Genomic DNA, 27,160 nt, shown 5'->3' with positions numbered 1-27,160 from the left:
CCAACCGTTGGTACCGGAAGCTATCGTTCCCAATAGACTTGAGAAACCCAGATGGGAGCTTTAATCTGCAGTTTGAAAGTTGTAGATTGGTTATATATACATGGCAAATGCAATATTTACAGATCGTCCTCCCACCATACCCAATTATTTCAATCCAAACGCTCTTCCCGGTTCCCTTTCACTATACTCCATAACCACCAAAAATACGTATCTCAAATGGCCCCTGGGGTATGCAATAAGCTCCTTTTACTTGGTCTCCCACTCTTCCCACTATAACAATCCAGAAAGGTCAAGACCTTACTGCCACAGGACTCCACTCTCCATATCCTGGCCCTCTCTCTTGACACCCAAAAACTCCTTCAACCAACACTGGGGATCCGGATTGGCCATCGGAATGAACACAGCACCAGCACACTTCTCCTCCTTAGCGCACCGATCCAAGCAATCCGCCAAACTCAGCACATCGCCCTTTACCAAACCCAACACGCCATCACCGCCAGCATAGTTAGCCCCGCACTGCCGTCTAAACACCTTTTGTTGATTATCAACGGTAACCGTGTAATCAAGTCCATCCGCCGAAGGGCAAGAAAGCGAAACTGTCTTCCCCGACGTGGTGGTGGCCGTCGACAGTGTGAAACCCCCTCCATCATCAGGATGAACCACTGGCTCACTATTGACATATGTTAGCACCAATGACGCAGCTCTTGCAGAAGAAATCAACATACCTCTCTGCCGTGCCAGAGGTTTTTATCTTCCCCGTTGCCACCGCCCCCAGCACACCGGCCAAAGCAATGATAATAGCCACGAGCAGCACCAGCACCCAGAATATCGACCTCCTCACCAGAGGCTTCTTCCCAAAACTCCTGCTGCGCGCACGGGAGAAGGACCTGTCCGGATCCGACGGGTTCCGGCTGTGTCCGTTCCTCGGCCCGCTCCCACCGCCGCCGCCGCCGCCAGCACCGGGAATGTATCCTATTTGTGGATCCCGCTCTACATCCTCCGCGCTGTTGATGCTCCACGCGTCTCCTAGCGAGTGAACGCCTGATGGTCTCGGCTCGGGTATTATCGTCCCTTGCCCGGCGGTGTATGTCGTGTGCGTGGGTGCTGGAGTTGGGACCGGACTTGGGCTTTGTTGCTGATGTGCTTGGAGATACTGGACTGTAGATGGCGGTGGGGATCTCGACTGCTGTGGGGGGCGGTGGTGTTGGTGTTCGTGTGTGGCTACCTCGGGGTAGGTCTTTTCGAGGTGAAGCGGCGGCTGCTCGGTGGTGACCTCGGGGAGGTTGCTCTCGTTTTCTTGCTGTTGTGATGGTGACAAACGGCCGGAGAGGATGGAGGATTGGGATTGTGGAACATGGATGACTTCAGGGTAGGTTGTCGAGTTTCGCTCGGCGGCGTTTGGTGGGTGGTTGGGGATATGGATGAGCCCGTCGTGGCCGGTTTGTGGTGTGTTGTTTTTCTCCATCTTTGTGTGGTGTTCCAATGGGTCCCCAATCGCTCGTTACCTGACCTTGAAGACTTGAAGCACTGCTTGGTGTCTCGTCCAAGGGGCAACAATCAACAAACGAATGTGCCAAAAGACGAAAGATGCAAGACAGAAGTTAAGAACAAAAGAAAAGCCACCAACCCAACATCGTGGGTGAATCGCCGTTCGACATGTGTACTGTAAGATATTGGCGAGCGTGGTGGAGCTACTGAAGGCCTGCGGCGTGAATTGCTGCGCTGCAACCCTTTCCCGCTGATTCCCCACAGAAAACGAGAGCTCTTTGCCCAAAGCAGTCTCGTGGTGAAATTGGCGGCAGGGGAGCATGCTGCTGCGCCGCTCTATCGGGACGCTATAGGCAAGAAACCTTCCTGAATCGGGCCATGCCCAGTGATCTTTGCAGGGGCTGAGATCCTAACGGTTAGTGCTGCGCTGTCGTGATCTGCAGTCCCGCTGGCTGCTCTTGCGATTTGCTGGTGGTGCCTGCGCGTCTTGGAGGATAAGAAGAGGCTGTGCTGCATCACAAGCTCGAGATCTGTTGCGATGGTGTTTCTTTCTTTAACAACCGCTAGAGCCCAACATGCAGATGAAGATGCTGCGGCCGCTGAAACAAAGAGATGTTCACTACCTACGAATAGTTGCAATTGAGCTCCCTGGTTGGCGTGACTTCGAGTTTGCCAGGGACGGACTTTGACCCTCGTCAAAATAAAATTCCTCTGCGAGCCTCACGGACTTCAGAAAACCTCCAGGGATGTTTTCCTATTGAGATCATATGGACCTCAGATCTTCGGTATTGCCATCCATCAAAGTGATGTGACGCTTTTATGTCAAGGTGAATTAGTTCGTGAGTTTACACTGTTCATGTTGCCACTGTTATGGGATTATATCCGGGTTAGGGTTATTCTGACGTGGGGACGGTTGACGTGTGAGGTTTGCACTTGACGTAAGTTGAGAGGTATAAGCGGACGTCGTGGGCATTGCACCTCTTTTACCTTCCTTTTCTTTTCTTCTTTATCCGACAATTCAATATTTTACCTGTGACCTACGCCTGTACCCAGCCGTAGGCCCTTAACCGTCACGACGATAATCAGGGGTTCCAAAGGGATCGAGGACATGAAACAACACCCAAACGATAACAAAAATCACAGTACACAAATTCGGTACAACATACCCCCAACAATACAACCAATAGATGACCTTGATAATCCAGGATTTGTAATTGAACCGCAACTGCCGAAACTGCTCTCCATCTAGCCCTTGACGTGACCAAATCCTCCTTCACCACGACAGCAGCTACACAGGTCTCCGTTCACGAAAGGCAAATATCCAGAGACACGGTACACTCAGAGGGGTGGTTGGCTTGGCTCCTCCTCCTGGCAGGGCCCTAGATCAAATGATCCTTGTGGTCCGACCACTGCTGAGTCCATGAGGGCAGGGCAGTGAGCGACTGGATCTTCGATGAAGGATATCGTCACGGCGGACTGATCTTGTTCTTTTTGAGATTGGTCGCAATACCAAGGCAGGGAAAGAACATGGGCTGCTTTTGCCCATCGACATAGCAGGACGTGTGTCTTGGGAGTCGACCATCTGTAATGACAGGGGTTCATTGGTTTGGGTCTCAGTTCCAACCCCGGCGTCATTGGGAGGTGATTGCTCGACATCCGCCTGTCCCTTCAACCGCTCCGGACTTCCACCATATGCGTTGCCTGTGTAGGAGAGCATGTGTTCGAGTCCAGCGACCGCATTGCGTCGTTGCCAATAGCGAGGGTGAGATCTACCCCATCGCACATGCCTCGAAGGTCGGAAGCCAGGATTTTCGGCACGGGTTGTAGATGACAAATGGGTGTCCTTGGCTTTTGGTGTCAAAGCGGAAGAACTTGCTGCTGGACTGCCATTCCCAGACTTGTAAATGGCCTGTTAGCTGTCTCAGTGTAGATAACAAAACAAACCATGCATTATGAGAAAACTCACCAGATCTATAAAGATATGCATCGTGTTGCTCATGTCATAGACTCAGGAGCTGCTTGCACAGAAGTCTCAAGATGATGGTATGGGTCGCAATGTTTCACGACGGTCCGGTCTTCAAGTTCCATATTCTCGAACTTGAAAGACAACTCCCATGAGCTGTGCTAGACTATGGAGTAAATAAACAGCAAGGAGAAAGTTCGCCACTTCTCACACGTGCTACCTATAGCGCCACTGGGTCCGCTGACGGCTTTGGCCGAGGACGCGCTTGCATCAGACGGGATTTGGCTTGAATTTAATTCGGAGCGTTGAGAGACCGGAACCTGGTTGCAAGTCCCTAGCTGTCCCTAACATGAGACGCTTGTTGCATACTGTGTCAATTGTAATGCTATTGTCCTTCACCATTGCACTTGCTGGGGCATTGTCTTCCAGCCGGTCTCGAGATTGCTCTTTATCCCCACCGGTTGCGTCTGTGAGAATATGGGCTTGGGATAAATACCAGAGTGGATTTGCATATTCAATAGAAAGCTTCATCCCAAGTCGTAGTATTCATGGGACTTGATGATTATAAGCCACTTCGCTAAGTCCATAACACACGGGGCCGCTGTCACGGCCATTTACAAAGGCGCAGGCGGATATGAATCGGCATAGCCTACTGTCTGGGGATTCGTGCTGAAGTTGACTAATATTCCGTAGTTCGGTATGTGTTGATCATCGGGTACTCCGAGCATCAACGGCCTGGGGAACTTGTGATGATTCGGGTGGCTGATGAAAGCGTTGCGGCAACATCCACTGTACTGTGCTGGTGCCAGTGTCCGGTAGCGACGGCGGAGACGAGGTTGAAACAAGCTCGTCGCTGGAACTTTCTACCGGAGCTAAGTTTGAGCTATTCTGCTAGCGGGGGAGCTAGGGTTCAAAATAGTAAATATGTGGGCTACCTTCCTCCCGTTGATCCACTTATCCCCTCTTTGCTCTTGGCAAACAACTGGGGTACCTATTCAGCCCCTGCGGGGTTAAGATGCCAAACATGATTCTCTCTCCTGGGCATCGTCAACGACAGAGCACCCTTCTATGCGAAAGAGTTTTCCTGAGTATCACGTATTCGGGCTCTTTACCCTCGGTTAAACCATCGCGCAACTCCTGCTTAATTCTGCACTCATGCCAGAGATGCAGTGCATCGAGAGGCGCAGTCGTCCTTGGGTGTGGCCTCCGCGAGGATCGGTCAACAATGCAGACACTGGCTGACGAGGCTCTGCCAACTTTTCAGCTGCAAGCCCTCGCGCAACACAACCAGGACGCCACATCTCGCTTTTGTCCATTCAGTGTGCTCCGCAGACCCCCTCGTTCTCCATCTGGCTTGTTTCCTTCCAATCGGAGATCAATACTATGCATCGTTATTGCCTCCCAGCCGTTAGCCATGGCCCATCTCCAGCTTCGAGGAAACTCGGGGAGGGTATGACGAATCCGGCATGGAAGATGCATGTCCAGGGTAACATGAAGACCGCATATATTGCTCGAATCAGCCGAGCCGATCACCAAAGATGGACCCTCGATGTCAGTCTTCCATCTTTTTGGGGTGACCCTTCTCCGTGTAGATCTCTTCTTCTCCCGCCAGAAGCTCTCATCTGAGCCTGGAGTACATAATTATATTTCTCAACATGATACCCCTTCGATTCCTCCTCAGTGCCGCCCCTGTCCTTGCCTCCGCACATGATTTCTCCGCACCGCCGGACAGCTCCAGACAGCAAAACCCTTCGCTCGTAACACGCGGCGAAGGATTCATCCGCTCCCCGCTTAATGTGCTGCCCAACCCAGCGCCACCAAAACTGATCCGAGGCCGACAAAATGAAGTTACCATTGAAAACCAGTTCACCGGAACCCGCTACGGCGTCGACATAGATGTCGGGACACCCGGGCAAAAACTGACGCTGATCCTGGATACTGGCTCGCCAGACACTTGGGTGAACCCAACATGTGACACTGCCAATGTGCCTGACGACTGTCGATCGTTCCCGGTCTACGACTGGAGGAAGAGCTCAAGTCTGAACGCAACGCGCGTGACCGACATCCTCGTGTATGGGAAAGGGAATGCGACAATACAATATGTTAGAGAGAGTGTCAAAATTGGAGGTGCGTCTGAATCTCTTGCTGGAACGCCGTGCTCTCGTCCGAGCTGTGACTTATGTTGATCTTCCACATGACAGGGGCCACGGTTAGAAACCAGGTCATCGGCGTAGCCCTCGAGTCCCACGACATCCCCCTGGGAATCCTTGGCCTCTCGCCCCCTATTCGAGGAGTCAACGAGTATCCTTACATTCTCGACACGATGAAAGACCAAAAGTTGATCAACTCGCGAGCCTTCAGCATGGATCTTAGAACCGTCGACTCCCCCGAGGGAGCACTCATCTTTGGCGGCGTGGACACTGGAAAATACATCGGATCTCTAGCCAAACTCCCTATGCTGCCTCAGAACCAAACTCCAAGGGGAGCGGACAGATACTATGTCACCATGAGCGGCGTGGGACTAACATACCCCGACGGTCTAGTTGAAAGATCACAAGAGCTTGAAGTCCCTGTTTTCCTCGATTCGGGCGGAACACTCAGCCGACTTCCCCGACGAATCTACCAAGCCTTCGCCTCCAGCTTCGCAGACACCCAATACGACCCCTCGACCGGTTTCTATTTCCTCGACTGCAATGTTGCTGATCTGGAAGGCTCCATTGACTTTTACTTTGGGGATAAAGTGATCAACGTGCCCTTCAACGATTTCATCTGGCACGTTCAGGGGTACTGCGTGCTGGGCGTGCTCCCAGATGACGACGGGGAGCCGGTGCTGGGAGACACCTTCCTGCGAGCGGCCTACGTGGTGTTTGATCAAGACAACAGAAACTTGCACCTGGCTCAGGCGGCGAATTGCGGAAGCAACATCATTGCCATCAGCACGGGGCCAGATGCTGTGCCCAGTGCGACAGGCAGGTGCACGGCACCGCCTCCAAGACCGACGTCTGGGAACAATAATCTGGATGTCACTGCTGAACGTGGCCCTACGGCGACCTTCACCGGTGTGGGACCCACAGGTATCGATATCGGGCCCGGCCCAGTAGCCACTAGGGTGAGCGGGACGGGCCCGCTGGGGATCAACCCAACCGGACAGTCCAAGGCTTATTCTCTCAAAATCGATGTATGGAAAGCTGTTGTGGGAGCTTTGGTGGTGGGGTTTATCATGTAGTTGCGGGTTATCGTCATTGATATAGCAGTGTACATAAGACTTGGCGAGGAGAGATAGACGGCTGGGTTGGGTTCCTTTAGAGCATGCGCGGCGTTCAGGGCTTAGGGGCGAGTTTGTATTCCAACTTTGATTTCGATTGTGCGTCGGCTCGAATCACTATTTCAAGGCAGCTAACAGCGACAACATGAGTTTTCTATTTCACCCCGAAAAGTAGGAAAGATACCTAGTCGTCTAAACTGCAGCTGATAGCTGACTCACGCCTTGCCTCCAAACTTGGCAAGATACTCTTCGTGCAGTTTCTTCTGCCTGTCCCAGTCCTTCTTCAACTTTTTGGCCTGGCTCTTGGGCACTGACTCACCCCCCTCGGCCAGCTTTGTTGGCAGACCGTCAGCATCCCACTCGGTATATTTGGGGTCGTCCTTGAACATGTCTTGCGGGGCCACCTTGGCCTTGGTCCACTTCTCCTCCTCGGCCTTCTCTCTAGCCTTCCGGGCCTCCTCCTTTTGCTTAGCCTTCTCAGCAAGCTGGGACGCTTTCTCCTCTCTCGCAGCGATAAGTTTGGCAGCAGGCACAAACTTGATGAGACTGGGCTTATCGGTTTGATCATCGAGCTGTACGCCAAGGTCGGTCAAGTCATAGTCGCGGATACGGTCACTGAGGGCGAGAACAGCCTGCTTGATTTGAGGCTCTGAAGCAAGGGTTGGGGCGACGGCCCGTAGCTCATCGCGGAGACGGGAAGTGGCACGAAGATATGGCAGCGCCAGCTTCTCCACGTCCTTCTCGCCACTCTTCTCTACTTCGGCAAACTCGGCGTCTGGGGAGTGCTCGAGAGCGGATTGAATCGAAGAGGCAGAGAGGTGAAGCGATTGAACATCAGCTTTAACCTTCTCGTACGCAGCAGCGTAGGACTTGATCGCTGTTTGGGGGTCGACGTCAGCCGCAGCGGTAGCAGAAGATGACCCCCAGCCGAGGCCATCGTAAGGTGGCTTTGCGGTAGCGTCCAGGCCAAAGATACCTACGATCTTTGTCACCCAGCGGGCCGCCGCCTCGACAGGCTGAAGATTGGATGACTTTGCCTTGTCGTTCATGTAGATGTTGGCGTTGCGGACCAGGCGCAGGATCACTTGCATGGCACCAGGAGTGTCGAAGGAATTGCGAAGTGCCGCATCGAGGTCCTTCTTCGCTTGCTCGATGTCCTCAATGAGACTGTTTCCGGCGCCTGTGAGAGACAGGTACTTGACACCATCGGTTGGCGCATCAACCTCGGCAAGCTTGGCCTTGATATTGGTGAAGAAGTTGTCGACAGTATTCTCCCAGTTATCGGCCTGCTTGCGCATATCTCCCGAGATCTCCACACCATCATTCCATCGGCCCATCAAAAAGACGATGCGCATGTTTCGCGCTGTGTATGTGGTAGCCAGCGCGTCTTGGATTGTTTGAAAGTTCTTCAAGCTTTTGCTCATCTTGCTGCCGGCAATTGAAAGGTGACCCATATGCAAAAAGTAGTTGACCCATGTGTGCTCGCCCTTGCCGCACTGGTGGAAAAAGGCCTCGCTCTGAGCCAGCTCGTTGTCGTGGTGAGGGAAGGCAAGATCAATGCCACCCGAATGGATATCCATGTTGTCGCCGAGCTTATCAGAGGCCATCACGGAGCATTCAATGTGCCAGCCAGGTCTCCCCTGACCCCAGGGGCTGGGCCAGTATGGCTCACCGGGCTTGCTTCGCTTCCACAGTGCAAAATCGGCGTCGCGTTTTTTCTGGCCGCCTGAACTCTTAGACAGAGAGCCCTCTCCTTCCTCCTGCAGGGCCTTGTCATTTCTGCTCTCCGGGCGCAGCCTTGCGTAGGTATTCCCAGCCTTCTCAAAGGCACCAATATCAAAGTAGACTGAGCCGTCGGCCTCATATGCAAACCCCTTCTGAATGATTTGCTCGACAAAGGACACAATCTGGGGCACATACTCAGTTACCCTCGTGACGGCGGTAGGCTCCAGAACATTCAAGGCTGCCATGTCATCGTTGAAGGCCTTTTCCATCCTCTGAGTGAGGTCAGTGAAGATGGTCTGATCGCTGGTGTCGATCGTCTCTTTGTACAGAGAATCGAGATAGGGAAGCAGAATGTCTTCAGCACCGTCAAAGCCGGAGGAAGTCTGGAGGGACTTGGCTGCCGAGTCCATGTTGTTCAGGTGCATCTTGATCTTGGCCTCGGCGTCCCCTGGCCTACCCTCTCCACTGAGGGTCCCTCCTGCAAGAACCTGACCGTAAGCGGCATCTTTACGCGCCTGGTAGTTGTTCTCATCCAACTCTGGTTGACCCTGGGTTACCAAGAGGGGAAGATTGCTTTGAGCATACGCTTGGAAGGCCTTGGAGACGAGTTCTCGGAGCTGCTCGGGGGTATACGACTTCTCTTTTTCCAAGTCAAGCAAGCGCTGTCTCCTGGCTAAATGGATAGATTAGGCTCTAATTTCAAACACAAGGATAACGGTCAAGTGTACCTTTGATGATGATCTTGTCGTCGACATCTGTATAGTTCATCACAAAGTTGACTTCGTAGCCGAAGTAGTCCTGGAATATACGGCGAATGATGTCTGAGATTTTGATTAGACTCAGAAGCTAATCAAGGTAAATGTTTGCAACAAACTATACCGTTGGATAGATAGTTTCGGGCATGGCCCAAGTGACTGAGGTCGTAGGTTGTTGGCCCGCAAGCATACCACGAAATTTTGCCGTCGGTCTTGGGTACGAAGGGCACCGGCGGACCGGGCTTTAGAGAGTTGTGGACTGTGATAGACGCCATCCTTGACTGTGAATAAAATCGGAAGTACCTCGGGGGTTGCCTGGCAATTGGCGTCAACTTCTTCAATGAAGAAAAAAATGGTCGTGTGCCGGCGATGGAGCGCATGCAGGACCTGGGAGAGTTGCAGTTTCTGGAATGACCTCTGAGGGGTCAAATCAGTCTAGCTGCGTCGCAAGTGTCTGGATGTAGAATAGAAATAAAGGTCACCGTGGCCGGTTGAAGATGAGTCAAAGCCGTGGTGTTGCGACATCTCAAACCGCTTTGGCGGGGCACCTGCCATTGGATTGTTCCCCACCACAATGTGGCGCAGCTACTCAGCTGGCAAGCTCACACCAGCCACACCCTGCCCCGGCACTGAGAACGCAGGACAAGACACATTGTTTACTACTTGCAGTACTGGGAACATATTAGGAAAAGGAAGAAAGTTTAAACACAAGGATTTGCCTCTTATACTGCTCTCTCATATTTGTAACATCTCTTGCAGCTTTCGCATCACCTCATCAACAAGATCACCAACTGCATCCAAAACCTTTAGACCCAACTTCTGCGACACAATCTCGATATTCCCCCGCTTCCTGTAATCCTTGTGGCAGCACACAATCAACTTGCCTGACCTTGCAAAAAGCCCAAACTCCAACAGGCTGATGGGCGCGTCTGTCTGGGGCCCAAAATACACCACCACCAGATCGGCCTGGTTCAACCTGTCAAACTCCCATTCCACCTGTTCTCGGAAGGGCGCAAAGTCGATGTCTTCCTTCCATGAGCTGTCCCAGTCCGGTCGAAGGGGGTTGAACACGGTAATGGGGAGGTGTGCGATGGAGTGGAAGAGTGTGTCTCGCCACTCTGGCCCATCAGTTCGAGTGGTTGTGCCGGCCAAAAAGATGGTTTTCTTGCCTGTCACGGATGGGCGTGATGGGGCTTGTATGAGCTGAGCTTGTGATGGGGTTGCCATGCTAAGATATCCGACATTCATTGCACCCGAAGAAGATGTGCGAGAAATGCCCATGGTTTAAGTCGTGAGATCCAGCCGAGATATATACTCAGGGCAGCGTTTGACCAGATGGATTATATTGAGGCTGGGGCTTTGCCTCCTACCCCCAGCGCAGCCAAGTCTGTTAACAAGGCACACTAGGGCAGTGGTTTCGTTCAAGATTTTCATTCATGCTCTTGCAGGCAAGGCATAGTCGCCATCTCTAGTGATGATGGAGGTTGAGGTCAAGTTAAGGTTTTGGCGAGATTTGCCCGAGCATGGACCACATGGACCAGCGACCCACTGCTTCCACGGCGGTGAGTTGCTAAAGCGTGCCAATTCCCTGACAAACGCGGCCTCGACACGTCGAAATCTGTTTGCTCCAATTGTTAAACGAACACCTCCACATCGTTAAGGGCTCAAGGTAAAAGTCGGCCTTTTCTTAGAGTTTTTTTAATCCCAATAGTATCAAGATGGCTTTGTTCGTTACAACAAATTTCCCCACCCAGCTGATCCAACCATGGAAGTGCCTAAAGATGGCGCTGTGTCTCAGGAGGCGTCTGCACCGGCACCGAGAAAACCCTTCATAATGAGGCGAACTGGAGTCAGCGGGCTTTTCCCCCCTCCATCTCGCACACCAGTTGTCGAAAGTGAGACTCGACACTCTGATGCCACCCGTCAGTGAAGAGCCCTCGATTATGCACCTTGAAGAAACGATCCACGTGGGCGACAAGAAGGCGTCCAAGAGGTTGTCCAACGTCCCTCCGCCAGAAATTCAACGAGAGTTTGAAACCGCTCTCAACAGCGAGAGCTACCCTTCCCCCTAAAACCTCCGTACTGCATTCCTCGCTAACATTCATATACTAGATAAAAATGGTGCGACTGTGGGCACCAAAGGTTGCATGCTTCCTCCGGGCTACCAGCAGTTTAACCATCCCGAGTTCCCCTGGATTTGTCCCAGTCGCTCTTGTAGAGAGCTATTTGACGCTCTTTTTGGCCTAGGGAAGCATTTTAATGTAGGCTTTGCGGCTGATACTGGAAATCATGTCGGCCCTGGCTAAGCATGCCAACTACTCAGATATCATACTGCGCATCTCGTCTCAATGACAATATGGATGGAACCCTTTCCGAACTTGGCAAATATGACAGTGCTACAAAAGGCGACGGGATCCTTCACGGCGGGTACGCGAAACCACCCCTTTTAGTATCCAAGAAACCCATCAGCCTCGCCGACGACCCCATGGTTGAGCTGAGCGTGCAGAGGGCTAGAGACCGTGTCGCGAAAATGTTGATACAGAGGCAGGGCTTGCTAGCTCCACGTGATGAAGAGGAGTCCACGCTGGACAGCCCATCCCCTCCCCCATCTTCAACTCGCGCCTCTACTCGTTCACAGATAGCTGTAACACCTCTTGCGGCTCCTGCCGTTCCCGCTGAAGGTCTGACGACAACCGAGGATAACCGGCCCTATACCATGTGGCCAGACAACAACGGACAACTCGTCCATATAAATGGTGCCTTACTTCCAACGGGTACCAACTCGACAGCGCGGTTGCCGACCGGCCATGGATCTGCCCCATTCAGTCCTGCCGCTATCTTTTCAAAGCATGCCATGACCTCGGTCGGCGTTTTTCAATCCGCATCCACCGTGGCATCGGGCTGAACGATAACCTCGACGTGACGTTTTCTGTTGTTGAGTTGGGGGGGGGGGGAAAGGGCAACACGCTGGAGGCCCCGTATGTTGTATCCCGCGGCCCCTGGAACAAACCCGAAGAAATGAGCCTTCGCAAGGTCCCGACTTACCCGTACTTCAAAACATGCGTGTGGGTGCCCGTGGACGACGATGGTCAAGAGGTACTAATGTCCCGTCGCATGCCAAACCTGCTCGACGACAACAGTCCGGGCGACAGTCCGATTCAAGCGAAAATGGCGGCATGGAAGACATCCCTGAAGATGATGTTGGCCAGGGCAAAAGAACCTGAGATGATACAGAAGAGGAAGAGGATTCATACCTGGAAGGACCTGCGGCCAAGCGCTCCCGCCTTGTAACCTTGAGGATCCCACAGCAACAGCAAGCAGAAAGTTCCGCCATCGTGATACCCGGTGCCAGGCCCATACCTCAAAGCGACCTTGAAATGGAAGAATGGGAGGTCGGTGGCCCGCATGCTCAACACACTTTTTCCAGCTCGTACCTCTCGAAGCAGGTTGCTATTCCGGGACATGAGAACTTGTCGATTCAGGTCTTGAATATTGCTTCCGGCACGAGCCATGTCTTTGCCGCAGACAAAACCAAGACTCGGGTGTGCATGCTTGCGGCTGGGAAATTGAAGGTGCTGTTTAAAGAAGGGAAGAAGCAGCGAGGAGGGCGGCGAGGAGTTTGTGATTGGAGCCGGGGGAGTGTTCGTAGTTGGAGCAGGAAGGCAATGCTCGGTGATGAATAGATGCTATGTTGACGTGAGGTTGCAGGTGACGAGTTGCGGGATATAGGTTTTGGACAGGAGACCGGGGCGGTTTCGGGGCATTCATACCAACGTCCCCAGTGTTCGTAGGATGAGATGAGATAGAGGGGCATTATGAGACCCATTTGTGCGCGTTGTTTTCGATACCTCGCCCATTTTTATTTAGACGTTCTGACTAAGGCAAAGTATGTTGCTTAACATACTATATAGTTCATCAATTACAACTAAAAGCTTATTTGCATCGATTCCATTGTTGTTAAGATCAGATCGAAGGTAGCTAGCTCCTTAAACGAGCGTAAATTGCTGCAGATTTATCCCTACATCCCGCAACGCATCTGGTGAGACCTCGAGCAGGTGTGGTTCCCTTTCGTATCTAATACAGGGGATACCACATTCCTCTAAAACTTGTGACGGATCGGTTTCCAGTGTTCTGTATTCGTCATTACGCAGACCAGAACGAAACTTATTGATTTTATTTTCGGGAAGCACATCCTTGCGATATCTCCAGTCGACAGTCCGGTAGTGTTCTGGCAATGCTCCCGTGATAGCTTCGCCATCCATCAACCCAACAACGAAGCAGCTTCCTGATACCTGCCACTGATTCTGCTCGTCGGGAGATGAACCATCCCTTTCTTTAGGTGTCAAAACAACCGGCACCTGACAACCCAAAAGCACACATACCAAATCGCCAGCCTTTACCGAGGAAGATGCTACTCCAATATCCCGATCTACTGTCCGAAAAACAGATCTGCCTTTCATCCTGTCGCCAATCTTGGACAGGAACCTCTCCATGCGTTGCCATGTCGGATCATAGAGACACCATATCTCGTGGAAGGACCGTGCTCTCCAAATGATGAGCATGAGTTCTTTGGCTTCTTGTAACGAGAACAAGTCAGGTCTGTGAACCATTGTCTCTTGCCCAGCCTCGAAAACTTCGCTGAGATTGCCATACAGGAAAAGCCTACACCAGGCCTCCAACCACGTCAGACCGGTGCCTGGCAAGAACCATTCTTGTTCATCATAGTTGTCAGGTACATGCTTGCACCAGGACCGGATGCAGTCGAATACCATGTAGGGCTGGCCATCGTAAGATCTTTCATCCTCCCAGCGGTCAATCCTTTGAACTTCTGAGATTGGTACACCGTTGGCCGTCAACACGCCATCACCCACGTATTCGACCTGGGCCGATATCCAAGCAGAGGCGCTCCAGATATTTTCTGAATCCGCCGCCATCCTCATGGGCGATGACCAGTCAGGGACCCAGCTAGGGAGGCTGTCCAATTCAATGGCAGAGCGATCACAGGATTCGAGGAACCCCAGACTCCGAAGCTTGGTGGCCACTCGAACCGCAAAATCGGTGAAGATAGCCGCCGGGTTTTTGTCATAGTCCGGCTTGATTCCCAACTGGCGGTACTCGGGTGGGAGCAGGCCCAGGTTGGCGTAGATTGCGTCCCTGGGATCTTTCCAGTTCAGCTTGCTGTTATCGAACCGAAGCCGGTCAAAGGACAAGAAGGCACCATCATACAGTTTCGCACAAATGTTAGAGACCAACTCGCTGCCCGCCTTATACTTCTTTTCCATCTCCTGGGACCATACTCCATATTCATCCACGCAGGTGTAGGGTTTCACTGCCATCCAGCGGGCAAAAGTCGCGAAAAAGTGCCAATCGAGCTGCTTAAACCCGCAGACAAGCACTTTGTTCTGTGACAGTTTTACTTCCTGTCGTACCCATAGCCTTGTGAAGTACTCCCTGTTGGTGAAGTGACACAGGTTCAATAACGGCCAGGGCCATTCGAATTCATAGGGTACCGATGCATCTGCCATGGGCGCGTACTTTGTCTTCTCCAACAAGTCTGTGGTCTTCATCATCTCATCGCCCCAATCGACATTTATGCTACCACCGATCAGGTCGACCCATTCCATCGCCTCGTCGCTGTCATCTGCGAATGGACCAACCCATACATATGTCTTGGCGGCCTTGCGGTAGATTTCACCCATAAACGCCACTTGATGGCTACGTTCCGCTACATTTTGCTGGTCAATGCATATGGCGTCAATCCACATGGATATCCATTCCTCTGTGTCCCTGAGGTGTCGGAGTGCGATCTCGAGATTTTGCGTCACCATGATGATGTTGTGGTTAGGGTCAACCTCTTCATAGTTCGGTGCCCAGCAGTCTTGGACGAAGACAGGCTGTGGGTTTTCCTGAGAGCCCCAGACGTAGGATAACGCGATGTAATCTACCTCAGGCGCAATAGCGAACTCCTCGTGTACTATCGAGATGACGATGTCGTCTTCGAACTCGGCCGGTAGGAGAGAGATCCATCTGAATTCTTGTTTGGATGGGTCCAAAGGTTTGTATTGAAAGGTTGTCTGTGAAGGCAAGAGGCCAGAAGGTTCGTCGGTTGGGTGTTCAAATAGTGTTGATAAACCGTAATATCGACGGTCGAATACGGGACCCCAGTCAGGCTCCTGTCTCTTCTTTTCCCTCTGTTCCCTCTTTTCTCTCTGTTTCTTCTCTGGGTCTTCCTCTTCACACGACTCTTCATCACAGGGTCCCTCTTTCTTATTGGGGTTTTCCTGCTTATTAGCCTCGTCCACCTCATAAAAGTCTTCTTCCTGTCGTTGCTTTTCCTCTTCACAGGGCTCTTCTAGCCCAGAGTGCTGCTCCTGGTCAACCACCGGTGCCAGTGCAACAGTTATCGTGGTCATGGGGAGTTTATCCGGTGGAACAAGCCATGTACAAGTCTAAAGCAAGCAGTGCGTAGACACAATGGAAGAACTAATAATGCATGCCCATCACATCCCATGTGGGTTTCATGCTGACTTTCGACAAAACCATCCACGTTGAGCTTAGGAAGGAAGCTGCTCGCCAGAAGAAAAATGCGAGATGAAGCAGCTGGATATATGTAGGCGCCCAACATGTTTTTCTTACACGTAATACTGTCTTATGTTGGTTGGGGCGAGGCCTTTGTGTGTGGCCATCTGTGAGACCATAGCCGAGACAATTCCAACCAATGAAATCAAATTGTGCCCAGAACCCAGCATCTGTAAAACTCCAAAACGCCTTGCCAATGCAACCTGCAGTAACAGTCTTAGCCAAAGAATGAAAATACGACCGGGCGTCCTGAAAAACAAACTACCACCCTCTTCTTGGCCCTCTCGGACGGAATCCTCCGCCGGCACGGGGGCCTCGTGGCCCCTTATTCCAGCCATCACCGAATCCTCCTCCCGGCCCCGTGGGAACATGGCCCATATCGTCGTCCATTTGCTGCACTCCTCTTCCATGCCCACCACCACCTCCGCCGCCGCCCTGGTACCTCCCTCTCATTTCCTTGGGGAAAGATTCGTACGCCTTTCTCATCTGGGCGAAGCCTAAGTGCATTTTGCCAAAGAAGTGATCGGCCAAACGCCTGTCATTGTCCAGCCTGCTGAGATAGGCACCACACACATCGCACACCTGTAGCTTCTGATGTCCCGATGGCCCAGACGTCTCACTCAGCGCCTTAAGCTCCTTCTCTTTGTCTGCCTTGGCCGCTTGGGCGTGTCGAACCTTGTAGTACTCGTCGTAAGCTCTTCCTACTTCTCCCGTTTCAGCCAGAATCTCCACCTCCAGGAGGCCATTCGCGATTGTTGAGCCGAGGTCAGAGATAGCCTTCAACAGCGCATTGGTTTGCCGGACTTCATCAGGCGTCTTTTCTAAGCGTCGCTGGAGTGTGTCGATGTTACGGTTGCAGGCATCGATTCGCGAAGACAGGTCGCGCAGGTAGTCGTGCTCGAAGCCGAGTTTCTTCTTTTCGGGGTCTGGGAGGGAGTCGTACTCTTGCTTGAGCGGCTCGGAGTGGACGCGAGGGCAGGGGCCAAGGTCTGCCTTTGTGTTGGTGAAGAGGTCATGGGGACAGGTGCCGACGAGATAGGATCGGCAGACTTTTGGGTCGGTTAGGGGAAGCTGGGCGGCGCGGGTGGTGAGGTTGGAGCCCATCAGCTGCTCTAAAGGAGAGTTAGTGACATGAAGGGAGGTAAGGAAGAATAGCGATAGGACGGGATGAGGACTGACCAAGAAGCTTTCGTTGTTCAGCTGCCATGGTTCCGGCCGGCTTTGGGAACAGACAGGCAAATATCTAATCGGAAAGATTGAATGTTGTAAGCGACGCGAGGTTCAGGTATCAGAAAAATAGCGACGAAAAGCGCTGACAACTGGTTACTGGTTTGTATGCTGTGCTGATGTCGACGTCAAGGTGTGGCTGGGATGCTTTTTGGAAAATAAATTGATGGTTGAGTTCAGCCGCGCTGCAAGGCTGGCGTTGCTGGAAAATGCAACACGTTGGGAGATGTGGGGTCCACCCGTTATTATGGGGCTCTAATTGACCCCTGGGCGCCGCTCGGTGTCTGACAGTGGCCGTCATCTCGTGCGTGCGTCGCGACAGCTAAGACACACACCTACGATGCACTGGCTTCTTGGTCCCTGAAATACATCAAACTTTTTGTCTTCTCTTGTACCTTATGTGTTGGCCGGCGCCAATGGACGGACCGCCGTGATTGTTGGGAAAATGCGTCAACTATTTTCCTTCGCTTTGCTCTCGTTCGTTTCCTTTTCCTCTCTTCTTTCTTCAGCATCCGCCGCCGCGGCAGACTACCACGAACAGCTCGTCCTTCGACCACTGCCGCTGTCGGCACTTTTAGCAAGCTTCAATTTCCGATCCAACACTTCGCTCTCCGAATTTGAAGCGCACAACTTCCGATTCTTCCCTCGATCGCTCGGACAAATTCTCCAACATGCCGGCACCCAAGAGCTGCACCTGAGGTTTAGCCTGGGGAGGTGGGATTCCGAGAGCTGGGGCGCAAGACCATGGGGCGGCGCCAGGGAAGGGGGAACAGGCGTTGAGCTGTGGGCTTGGCTACAAGCTGCGACGGACGAGGAGTATGACTCTTCACACTGATTTCCGTTCCGCTCCCACGAACTGACAGCTTTGGGCTACAGGGCCGATCACAAGTGGCTGACGCTGACGAATGCGCTCTCTGGCCTCTTTTGCGCCTCGCTCAACTTCATCGATGGCACCCGAACCACCCGACCCGTTATGTCCTTCCAGCCCGAGGGCGACCATCCGAATATGACTGCCGCCGACACACATTTGCTCTATGGCGTTCTGCCCCATGAGGTGGTGTGCACCGAGAACCTTACCCCTTTCCTGAAGCTTCTACCATGCAAGGGCAAGGCGGGCATTGCCACCCTGCTCGATGGACACAAGCTGTTTGATGCCTCATGGCAGAGCATGGCTATTGATGTCAAGCCTATCTGCCCCCCCGGTGCAGAGTGCGTCTTGCAGATCGAGCTGACCATAGATATGGTCCTTGATATTGACCGGTCCAAACGGCCGAGGGGTATGGGCTTTCCCTGATATTCGAGGGACTGTCATTCGCTAACATGGTCCAGGTAACCCGATTCCTAGGCCCCCTCCCGGCCATGAGCTCCCCTGCAATACCTCGAAATCGTACCACGCGCCCGACACGTGCTTCCCCACCGATCACCAGGCCAACCAAGACTGGACGCTGTCCCAAATCTTTGGCAGAACGATGAAGGGAACATGCCCCTTGACAGACCCAGCCGTTCCACCGGTTTGCCTCCATGTTCCGGATTCGCGCAGCGTTTTTCACTCCGATGGCGTCCTCGAAAAGAAGAATCTCGACCGGGTTTCGCGCTGCTTTGAGATCCAGCCAGACGTTGATTTCGAGATTGTGCTGCCGGCCCCGGAAGATGAGTCAGCTGTTGTCGTCAAACCAGTGACTCCTTTGCTATACGCCGAGCGCAGCTTCACGGGTCATGGCCAGGAACGCGGTGGCGTGCAAACCATCCTACACAACCCAAGTCCCGACACGGAAGTCGAGTTTGTCTACATGGAGTCTCTTCCGTGGTTCATGCGCATCTACCTGCACACCATGTCCGCTCGTATTCAGGGGCAGACCGCCAAGGACGACTCCTTGATCAAGGAGGTCTACTATCGCCCGGCTGTCGACCGCGCAAGGGGCACGCAGCTTGAAGTGCGCATGCGCGTCCCGCCAGCATCCACCGTCTTCTTGACTTACGACTTTGAGAAATCCATTCTCCGATATACCGAATACCCCCCGGATGCCAACAGGGGGTTTGATGTTGCGGCTGCCGTCATTACCATTTTGAGCCCGGCTGCCTACAACCTCCGAACCACGTCCTTGTTGTGCAGTTTGCCGACCCCGGATTTCAGCATGCCATATAACGTTATCATTTTCACTTCTACAGCTATCGCACTGGCATTTGGAGGCATGTTCAATATCCTCGTGAGAAGGTTCGTGGCTGCGGATGAAGGGCCTGAGGTGGGTCTGGCTGCGCTCAAGAAGAGGATTCAGGGGCGTGTTAGTTTGTTGGTGGAAAAGCTCAAGAAGGGCAAGACTGGCAACGCCTCAGATGAATCAGGCACAAAACCTGACAAGCTTGAGACCGTTGACACGGCCCAAAGCATAGAGGGAGCTTTGAAGGAGTGAAGACGTAGAGGGGCCTTGGCACTATGCAAATAATAGAACAGGTGGTCCAATAATTGCCTGGACCATTCTCGGGTGTTCACACTTGCCACCACGCAAGCTTTACCACGGTTCGATGCGGAACAGCACTCAAGTCCGGCGCATGTCCTGCTTGGCAAGAATCACCCAAGATGAACATCAGCGAAAACTCCAAGCGGTGTGAAGAGCACGTAGAGCACCTTAAAGGAATTTAGGAGGTAGAATGTCCGCAAATAAAATGGACGCCGTCGATTGTTTCCAGAAAGAGTGTTATATCCAATGCCGCTGTATCCAACCTCATAGACGACGTTTACCTACCCTTCAACGTCCTCAGCCCAATCTCCAACCGGCTTCACCCAACTGGGACTGATCACCGTGTTTGTAGCGGTAGGGCCTGACGACGGTAGCACTGGAAAATCCTCAGTTGGCTTGGGCTTTTGACTTGACTTGGTTGTGAGCGGTTGTGACACGGCCGAGGGCTGATGTCCGCCCTTGTTTTGTCTAAACGCCTCCTGCTTTTGTCTGTATGCGTCGTCCGCTTCGAACAAGGTCCTCCCTTGTTTGTTCTGCCTAGAGTTGTGTTTTCCAAATGCATCGCTTTCCTGGTCGACATGTTCACGGCTTGGCTCCTGGGAAGCATACCTGCTTGCTCCCAACCCTGATCCTGTTGATCCCTTTACTTCGCGATTCGCCCCCTTTCTGAAGGCGGCCGCTTGGTCTAAATCCACCTTGTCTTGGTCCCATGGTGCTCTCGTCCCTTTACGACCCTTGTTTTGCATCCGGTCTGCATCATACTTGTTTCTCTCCACCGGGGCCGGCTTCGGCTTGGGCGCATCTCTCGGCTTGCGTTTTCTCAGGCCAGCAGCCTCCTCCTGTTTGCGCTTCAATGCCTCTTCTTCGCCCTTGGCAACAGCAATGGCGTGTTCCTCCTCATCCTGTTTGATCCGTTGGAACTTCCGCTCCTTCTCAACAGAAGCAAGTCTTTTCTCCTCCATCATCTTGTCAGACTCAGCCTGACTCATCCTGGAGCGTTGCATCCCGCCACTCAGCGTGCGGATATCGCTCGCCGCGGCGGTGTTGTTGTTTGGCTTCAATTTCCCCCTGTGGACATAGCTTTTCGGACCCGACGGTGCGTTCGCCGGTGTACTGGTGGTATTCGAGGGAGCCGAAGCAGGTGGTACCTTGGTAAAAGACCTGTTGTCATTGCTCTTGTTGTTGGATGCGCGGGATCTGTCTGGGTAGTTATGTCTTGACTGGGCTAGCCCCCCGAGTTGTGCGCGAACAGGAGGGTCTGGTATAACCTCTGCCGCTGGTTGTTGAGAAACCTCGGGGGACTCTGGCTTGAAGGTGGTCGCCGGCGGGGGGTCGACGGCTTCTCCCTCGTACGAGACAGGTTCGATATCGTCGGCAAAGAGGTCATCATCGGTGCGGCCGCCGAACTGATCTTGGTCCATGGTGGATAAGAAAAGAGTTGGGTATGTATTTTGATATCTATATTCTCCGGTCCCAGACCGGATAAAGGCTGTTGTTGGGATGGCAAAGATACTTGGGAAGAATGGGGACCAAAACATGCGACGGTGTTGATGTTGTTGTTGTTTGGATGCACCCTGAAGTGGGGGAATCGAGGGAGGGCTTTGGTTCGAGTTCAGCCCGCATCAGACAAGGCTTGGCACACATCCCCCAGCTGGCAGCAGCTGTGGATGTGTGTGTGGTGTTTCCATCGCAGCCTTGTTTTCTCACTCGCCATCTGAGCTTCAAAACTCTCATCCAAATCAATCAGTCAAATGGAGGGCCTTTTCCCTGATAATGAGCAGCACCCCGAGAACTGCCGCCTGATGGCACCTAGAGTCGAAGCTTCGGTTGAATGATACGGACGTGAGCCGCCTGCTCGCCTTGCTAGCAATACGTCTGGGCCTGTACTGTGCAGCTTGAGAGGGCTGGCTTCTCGGCTGCCACGTGAAATGATGAAGATGAATCGAGGGCTTATCATCAATTCAGTCTGCTACAGTTGTTCAACAAGGGACTCAAGCCAGATGACGTGCGGACGTCGATTGGGTGAAATAACCTGGTGCCAGACATGGCTGGATCTGAATATAGTCTCGTCTTGTTGGCTGACACCTATCAAGCTGTCACGAACTGTCTCAAAGACTCGGCCAGCAGTCTTCGGTGGATCTTCGGACATTCTGTGGCTAACAGTGGCTTATAACTCCTTTGAGATTGTACTCGGAGCCTGCCTGCACCACGAGAAAGGGGATTGGGGGGCCATCGGGCAAACCCCTGCATAATAAAGTGCTCAATTGCGCTCTAACCGGGGCCTTTGCCAGCCAGCAAGGTACATAGCTTTCCGATGAAGGCACATACTACGCAGAGGAGCTGACTGTGCCCCTCCTTCCTAAGACTCCGTCCCGAATGACACTGGCCTGCGTCTTTCTCTGCCCTCGCACCTATCATATCATGTGAGGTAGTTCCATGCGAGCATGGCATGCCGGTGACCTGAAAGTGGATTCTGGAAACAACTTGCTCAACGAAGAGGTAAACGAAGATGCGTGGGTCGTAAGCAGTCGGGTACCCTCTCGACAGGGACCGACTGCCAACCGGGGAGTTTCAAGTCTCAACAGATAACAAGCCATCCCGTCTGTCCTAGACTGATTATGATATGGGATGCGCCCAGGCGCCCCAACGGGACTCCTCCACGCCTTCACGTCTCGATCGAAATACCTGCTACGATCTTGATCAACTCTATCCAGCACAAGCTCGAAAAAGATGCATCACGAGGGTCCCGTGTCAACGATGCCTATGACGTTCGTTCTGTCGACATCAACGCCACTGTTTTGGGCCTCGTGGCAACCCCAAAACGCAGGCGACTACGCGGCAACGTGCATCTTTCTCGTGGTTCTTGCTGCGTGGACACGTGTGTTGATGGCCATCCGGCACACTCTTGAGCGCGCAAGCTGGGGGAGGAAGTCGTCGTACCCAGCATACCACCGACACAAAGTTGGCAGCGACGAGGAGACTGACGAGCACATACATGGCTCCGGCTCCAGCAATGCAATACCAACACTTGCACAGCCTGTCAAACCTGTCAGCGGTGCCCGGATAATCCTAATGGGTTTGCGAAGCTATTGGCTCGACACACCACTCTCATTGAGACTCGCGAGGGCAGGCTTCGATATGGCCATAGCAGGTCATGCATATCTCGTGTAAGTGCCCATATATCTACTGGCCCATCCTTGAGTCTGGGGCTGACCTGTGTATATTCTTTCAGAATGTTGGCTGTGATGACGATGAACGTCGGATACTTCCTTGCCGTATTGATAGGTGTATTTGCTGGGACCTTCCTGTTTACCGCTGCCAAGGATAACAACGGCGGACACCCAGATGAAGATGAATGTTAGCTAAAGCTCCAAGGAAAGACTCCCTCTTTGATTGACGCCGAAACCGGCTTCTGCCATTTTGTACCTTATGTCAGTCTGATCAAAAGGTTCCCTGCCTTGCTGAGGGGAGGATTGCTCTTTGGATTGTACAGGCACCACGGAAAGAATTGTGTCCTCTCATCATAGATTGGTATCAGTGATACCAATTTATGTCAGTGTCAATCAATATAACACCAAGATTGCCAACCTTAGTTAGACTACTTCCCCCTATATACTTCTATCTTAACTCTTTTTGCTCTTGCCAATGATGATGACTAACAGAAAGGCTTTTGTAAATAGAATACCCTAGGTAGCAATAGTTAAAGTTTTGAGTTGCGCCGAGCATAAGTGGTCGCTTCGTGGCCAGTTGGTTGCTCTTGCCAACCGCTCTTCACTGTTCCATTGACGTTGTCCTACTCCAGCCCTTCTGTGGGCGCAGGGCTTGGGCGCTTTCCAGCCTACCTTACAGCAAGAGGCTTTTTTGGCCAGTATGTGGACAGGGTGAATTGAAACAGTTATCTACCAAGTTTCGTGAGTAATTGTAATATATGGCTCGTGGCTGAACTTGTGAATCTTTTTACGCAGATGACTAACGGACACTTTTCCCACCACATTATAAGGTCTACAACCTGCCGCTGACCAGCCGACAACAACCTTATCAACCTTTCATATCTTGTACATCATGGCTGGTTTGCATGTAACACCAGCAGTTGTGCCTAGCCATAACCATGCCAGCTTGCAATTTCAAACGGCAACTTCGACGACATGTGAACTGATGGAACCCACCAAGATACCAACTGTTCCAGAGTACGATCCATCGTGGTATCGACGACAGTTCATCAAGTACATCAGGAGCCCATTATATCGACTACCTGAGGAGCTTCTCCTCTATATCGCCAAGGATCTGACAGACGAAATCACCCAACAAATACTTCGCTATACATGTAGTTTGTTTCTCTGCATCATCTCGGGGCTATAAGTGTGGCACACCACTCCGCCGCCGAACGTATCCCCGGATGAAACAAACTGGCAGCTGGCGGTGTGGCCATTGCACGGAAGCAAGGCCGACAGACGCCGACAAAAGCCTCAAGTGGCAGATCTTCTCCGAGAAGATAATGGCCTTGGAAAGTGTGTCAGCTGCCGCGGTGCGATGTTAGTCGGATATGTCAAATGGCGACTGCTGGGCAGCAGACCTTTTGGCAACCTGACACTGTGGTGCCACGCCTGCCAAGGAAGCCACCCCTGGTTCCTGTTCTCATTAAGCCAACGCCAGGAGTCAAAGTTTCGTCGCATCTGTATTAGGACCCAGGGTGCTGTGAGAATGTGTGCCCACAAAGTGATCAGGTGGGCAGACCTCGTTGGACACGCCACTGAGAGGGGAAGGACGCCCAATTCACTTACATGGCATCCTTTGCTCTTCTGTGCGAACTCCACATATACCACGGCTGCATACGCTCCATTCGTCTTCCGGCCTTTAACCAACGGCCAGATGCAACTCATCGATCCTCGTCCTGTATCGGTTCACATTGGTTGGACCTACGTGGCCTTCGACCTCAGCACTTCAGTCCCAGTTTCGAGACAGTATCTCCGCGGCTGTTTATTTCTCCAATACCAGGCTGCGTCTGGAAATAGACTCTGTTCCCATGTCACATTTCCGGACGGCCAATTACTGTTGCCGTTCGAGCACAATCAGTCCGCATGCCTCGACCCTCCCGAAACCCCTTTGCAACCCCGGAAAACTTGGCAGCCCGTCAGTCATGGCTGTCTTTATAGCCGGGACTCGATGGAGCTGTGCTGCCGCTGTCGTTCGATCAAAGAGCCTCATCGTCGTGGGCACTTTTTCACCTTATGACAAGGAATGGTCGGCGATCTTCACATCTCAAACAAAGATGTCTTGCCACTCATATCAGTGCTCCGAGTGCGACGCACAGTACTGTTGGATCCAGGAAGGTGATTCCGGTCGTATCTATCTCAAGTGTCTGAGAAGAATCTCCACACCCTTGGAACAAAAGCTGGCGCCTACCTCTAGGGCTCTAGGGAACGACTCCGAAGTTTGGACCCAGACACCTGGGGGATCACGGCAGACCATGAACTGAAGCATGTAGTTTGGTGCCTAGATGCAGCATGCACCACAAACTCCCGCTGGCACGAACTGCTGCGGCTGTTGTTGCGTTAACATTATACCCCTGACTAGAATTGATCTTCCATGGCATAAAAGCACCAATATCGAGGTCCATTTGCCATCAGAGAACGCCCAGATTCTCTCTCCCCTTCCCCATGCTACAAAACACAATACAGGCTCACGGTTGCCATACGCACTACACAACCTCCAACAAGTCATGCACTGCTCGTCCCGAAACACTATGGAATGGAAGGGTTAGACAACAAAATTCCTGTCAACCTAGACATCGCCCACCAAGGATTGAGGACTTTCAAGATCTCATTACCGCAAAAAGAAGAGAAGATCTAGGGGGACAGAACACAAAAGGCTTCTACTGCATTAGATAGATATCCAAAGAGATTATAGAATCCAAGGTTTAACTTTCCATCAGGATCCCTATAGTGAGATCCCAAATCTTTGTGTGGAACCAAAAGGACATCCTACCTACAGGGTAGGCCGGGTGGCATATATCTCTACACTTTGTGATTTGAACCACGCGTATTACCAGCCTTTGACTTTAGACGATTGCCATTCTCCACCTAAAACTCCTGCTGATTTGATGTCATGCAGACGGCGACCAGTGTAAGTGACTGGACTGACCTGTGATTGTCACCAATAGCCTGCCCAAAATCGATTCTTTGTCTGACATGCAAGGTTCCTGTCTTGATCTTCTCGCTTCCCATCTAATTGGCGGACGGTCAACTCTCTCTGCACCCCCAAACCAACATCCACTACCGTCTCTCTCTTTCATTGGCTGGGACATTCCGTATCAACTCCCGCAACCGATTACTCCGTACTGTACATCGTGTCACAGCCCACGATAACATCAATCTCACCCGATATGAACCCCCCTCTTTTGCCCCCCTCCGCCATCAACTTACCTATCTACACCCCAAACCACATCCATCACAATGTCCTCCAACACCGCCGCCTGGCTTCCCTCCAAAAACTCCTCCCCCTTGGACATCAAACCCGCCCCATCACCCCCCTCCCCGCCCCCAGCCAACTTCCTCGTCATCAAATCCCAAGCCGTGGCCATAAACCCAGTAGACTGGTTCATCCAATCCCCCGGCAACCCCCTCTTCTCCTACCTCCGGTACCCCGTCATCCTCGGTTCCGACGTCGCCGGCACGGTAGTCCGCTCCTCCTCCCATCTGTTCGTCCCCGGCGACAGGGTCGTCGCTCACGCCTTCGGGACAGACCGCCGGTCTAACTCTTCGGCCGAGGGCGCGTTTCAGGAGTACGTCCTTGTTCGTGAGCACCTCGTTGCCAGGATACCCGATCATGTCCGTTTCGAGCAGGCGGCTGTTTTACCTTTGGGGTTTTCGACTGCCGCCACGGCGCTGTTTCTGGGGCGGGATCAGGGCGGGTTGGGGTTGGCGTTGCCGACTTCGCCGAGGGGAGATGACAAGAATCAGGTGGTTATTGTGTGGGCTGGGGCGACGAGCGTGGGGAGTAACGCGATCCAGCTTGCCAGAGCGGGGGGGTATGAGGTTTACACTACTGCTTCGGCGGGTAATTGGGAGCATGTCCGGCGATTGGGGGCGGCGGAGGTGTGGGATTACAAGAGTGAGAGTGTGGTGGGGGACATGATTGGCAAGCTAAAGAGTGAGAACAAGGTGTGTGCTGGGGCTGTGGCGATTGGGGCAGGGGCATTGCCAAGATGTATCGACATCTTGGGTGGCTCCAGGACTGTGGAGGGTCAGCCAAAGTTTGTTTCGCAGGTAAGCGGGTCCAAGGATCCCGGCGAGTTCCTTGGGTTGGGGGCGTTTGGGATGGTGAAGCTTGTGGTTGATATGGTGTGGGCTGGTATCACGACAGTGGCCAAGGCCAAGATCAAGGGCGTGGGGTACAAGTTCATCTGGGGAAGTGATATTGGTGATGACAAGAACAAAGACGTGGCTAAAGCGATATGGAATGTGTACTTGGCGCAGGCATTGGGGAAGGGTGAGTTTGTGCCGTCGCCTGAGCCACAAGTTGTCGAAGGGAAAGGGTTAGAGAAGATCCAAGAGGGTTTCGACACCTGTAAGAAGGGTGTGTCGGCGGCCAAAGTGGTCGTTCTCGTGTAGAGTGCCTAAACCCGTATTGTTCAGATATCGCTCGCTGCCTTGGATGTCAGTAGTCAAAGTGTTGTCAGAGTTGAACAGCAAGTTACATG

The 27,160-nt window shown here is 52.6% G+C and overlaps 10 protein-coding genes across 10 annotated transcripts; 4 read left to right on the top strand and 6 right to left on the bottom strand.

Moving 5' to 3' along the window:
• Positions 1-37: 37 nt before the first annotated feature.
• Positions 38-1,830, bottom strand: QC763_404690 (uncharacterized protein). The gene is made up of 2 exons (XM_062912111.1): positions 726-1,830; positions 38-670 (listed from the first exon to the last, which is right to left on the bottom strand). The coding sequence occupies exons 1-2, from the start codon at positions 1,463-1,465 to the stop codon at positions 298-300; spliced, it is 1,113 nt and encodes a 370-aa protein (XP_062766313.1). The 5' UTR covers positions 1,466-1,830; the 3' UTR covers positions 38-297.
• Positions 1,831-2,431: 601 nt separating this feature from the next.
• On the bottom strand, positions 2,432-9,576 carry CYR1 (cysteinyl-tRNA synthetase; the record flags this gene model as incomplete). Its single annotated transcript, XM_062912113.1, has 4 exons — positions 2,432-3,385; positions 3,455-9,114; positions 9,170-9,262; positions 9,321-9,576. The coding sequence occupies 3 exons, from the start codon at positions 9,574-9,576 to the stop codon at positions 6,932-6,934; spliced, it is 2,532 nt and encodes an 843-aa protein (XP_062766311.1). The 3' UTR covers positions 2,432-3,385; positions 3,455-6,931.
• On the top strand, positions 4,429-6,858 carry QC763_404700 (uncharacterized protein). Its single transcript, XM_062912112.1, has 2 exons — positions 4,429-5,578; positions 5,653-6,858. Exons 1-2 carry the CDS (start codon positions 5,107-5,109, stop codon positions 6,675-6,677), a joined length of 1,497 nt encoding a protein of 498 aa, XP_062766312.1. The 5' UTR covers positions 4,429-5,106; the 3' UTR covers positions 6,678-6,858.
• Positions 9,577-9,931: 355 nt separating the features above from the next.
• Positions 9,932-10,423, bottom strand: QC763_404720 (uncharacterized protein; the record flags this gene model as incomplete). The annotated part of the gene is made up of 1 exon (XM_062912114.1): positions 9,932-10,423. The coding sequence occupies one exon, from the start codon at positions 10,421-10,423 to the stop codon at positions 9,932-9,934; it is 492 nt and encodes a 163-aa protein (XP_062766310.1).
• A 2,759-nt stretch (positions 10,424-13,182) lies between these two features.
• QC763_404730 (uncharacterized protein) lies at positions 13,183-15,024 on the bottom strand (the record flags this gene model as incomplete). Its single annotated transcript, XM_062912115.1, has 1 exon — positions 13,183-15,024. The coding sequence occupies one exon, from the start codon at positions 15,022-15,024 to the stop codon at positions 13,183-13,185; it is 1,842 nt and encodes a 613-aa protein (XP_062766309.1).
• Positions 15,025-16,036: 1,012 nt separating this feature from the next.
• On the bottom strand, positions 16,037-17,146 carry LUC7 (splicing factor; the record flags this gene model as incomplete). The annotated part of the gene is made up of 2 exons (XM_062912116.1): positions 16,955-17,146; positions 16,037-16,887 (listed from the first exon to the last, which is right to left on the bottom strand). Exons 1-2 carry the CDS (start codon positions 16,980-16,982, stop codon positions 16,037-16,039), a joined length of 879 nt encoding a protein of 292 aa, XP_062766308.1. The 5' UTR covers positions 16,983-17,146.
• A 152-nt stretch (positions 17,147-17,298) lies between these two features.
• On the top strand, positions 17,299-19,724 carry GPI16 (Subunit of the glycosylphosphatidylinositol transamidase complex-like protein). Its single transcript, XM_062912117.1, has 3 exons — positions 17,299-17,818; positions 17,879-18,279; positions 18,332-19,724. The coding sequence occupies exons 1-3, from the start codon at positions 17,448-17,450 to the stop codon at positions 19,411-19,413; spliced, it is 1,854 nt and encodes a 617-aa protein (XP_062766307.1). The 5' UTR covers positions 17,299-17,447; the 3' UTR covers positions 19,414-19,724.
• Positions 19,725-19,742: 18 nt separating this feature from the next.
• QC763_404760 (uncharacterized protein) lies at positions 19,743-20,882 on the bottom strand (the record flags this gene model as incomplete). The annotated part of the gene is made up of 1 exon (XM_062912118.1): positions 19,743-20,882. One exon carries the CDS (start codon positions 20,880-20,882, stop codon positions 19,743-19,745), a length of 1,140 nt encoding a protein of 379 aa, XP_062766306.1.
• Positions 20,883-21,194: 312 nt separating this feature from the next.
• On the top strand, positions 21,195-23,182 carry QC763_404770 (uncharacterized protein). The gene is made up of 3 exons (XM_062912119.1): positions 21,195-21,760; positions 21,826-22,628; positions 22,694-23,182. Exons 2-3 carry the CDS (start codon positions 22,192-22,194, stop codon positions 22,821-22,823), a joined length of 567 nt encoding a protein of 188 aa, XP_062766305.1. The 5' UTR covers positions 21,195-21,760; positions 21,826-22,191; the 3' UTR covers positions 22,824-23,182.
• A 2,731-nt stretch (positions 23,183-25,913) lies between these two features.
• QC763_404780 (uncharacterized protein) lies at positions 25,914-27,071 on the top strand (the record flags this gene model as incomplete). The annotated part of the gene is made up of 1 exon (XM_062912120.1): positions 25,914-27,071. One exon carries the CDS (start codon positions 25,914-25,916, stop codon positions 27,069-27,071), a length of 1,158 nt encoding a protein of 385 aa, XP_062766304.1.
• Positions 27,072-27,160: the final 89 nt, after the last annotated feature.

The sequence above is a fragment of the Podospora pseudopauciseta genome, chromosome 4 (genome assembly GCF_035222475.1).
Source record: "Podospora pseudopauciseta strain CBS 411.78 chromosome 4, whole genome shotgun sequence".
NCBI lineage: Eukaryota > Fungi > Ascomycota > Sordariomycetes > Sordariales > Podosporaceae > Podospora > Podospora pseudopauciseta.
Note: the sequence above shows the minus strand (reverse complement) of the source record. Positions and strands in the feature narration are given on the sequence as shown.

What these genes read in the sequence shown, in the direction of transcription:
- QC763_404770 (XM_062912119.1), top strand. Translation starts at nt 22,192, where the DNA reads ATGCATCACGAGGGTCCCGTGTCAACGATGCCTATGACGTTCGTTCTG. An exon ending in GCAGGTCATGCATATCTCGT is followed by an intron (nt 22,629 to 22,693) that starts GTAAGTGCCCAT and finishes ATATTCTTTCAG; the next exon opens with AATGTTGGCTGTGATGACGA.
- GPI16 (XM_062912117.1), top strand. Translation starts at nt 17,448, where the DNA reads ATGCGTCAACTATTTTCCTTCGCTTTGCTCTCGTTCGTTTCCTTTTCC. An exon ending in CAAGCTGCGACGGACGAGGA is followed by an intron (nt 17,819 to 17,878) that starts GTATGACTCTTC and finishes TTTGGGCTACAG; the next exon opens with GGCCGATCACAAGTGGCTGA. An exon ending in CCGGTCCAAACGGCCGAGGG is followed by an intron (nt 18,280 to 18,331) that starts GTATGGGCTTTC and finishes AACATGGTCCAG; the next exon opens with GTAACCCGATTCCTAGGCCC.
- QC763_404700 (XM_062912112.1), top strand. Translation starts at nt 5,107, where the DNA reads ATGATACCCCTTCGATTCCTCCTCAGTGCCGCCCCTGTCCTTGCCTCC. An exon ending in AGAGAGTGTCAAAATTGGAG is followed by an intron (nt 5,579 to 5,652) that starts GTGCGTCTGAAT and finishes TCCACATGACAG; the next exon opens with GGGCCACGGTTAGAAACCAG.
- QC763_404690 (XM_062912111.1), bottom strand. Translation starts at nt 1,465, where the DNA reads ATGGAGAAAAACAACACACCACAAACCGGCCACGACGGGCTCATCCAT. An exon ending in ACCTCTGGCACGGCAGAGAG is followed by an intron (nt 671 to 725) that starts GTATGTTGATTT and finishes ATATGTCAATAG; the next exon opens with TGAGCCAGTGGTTCATCCTG.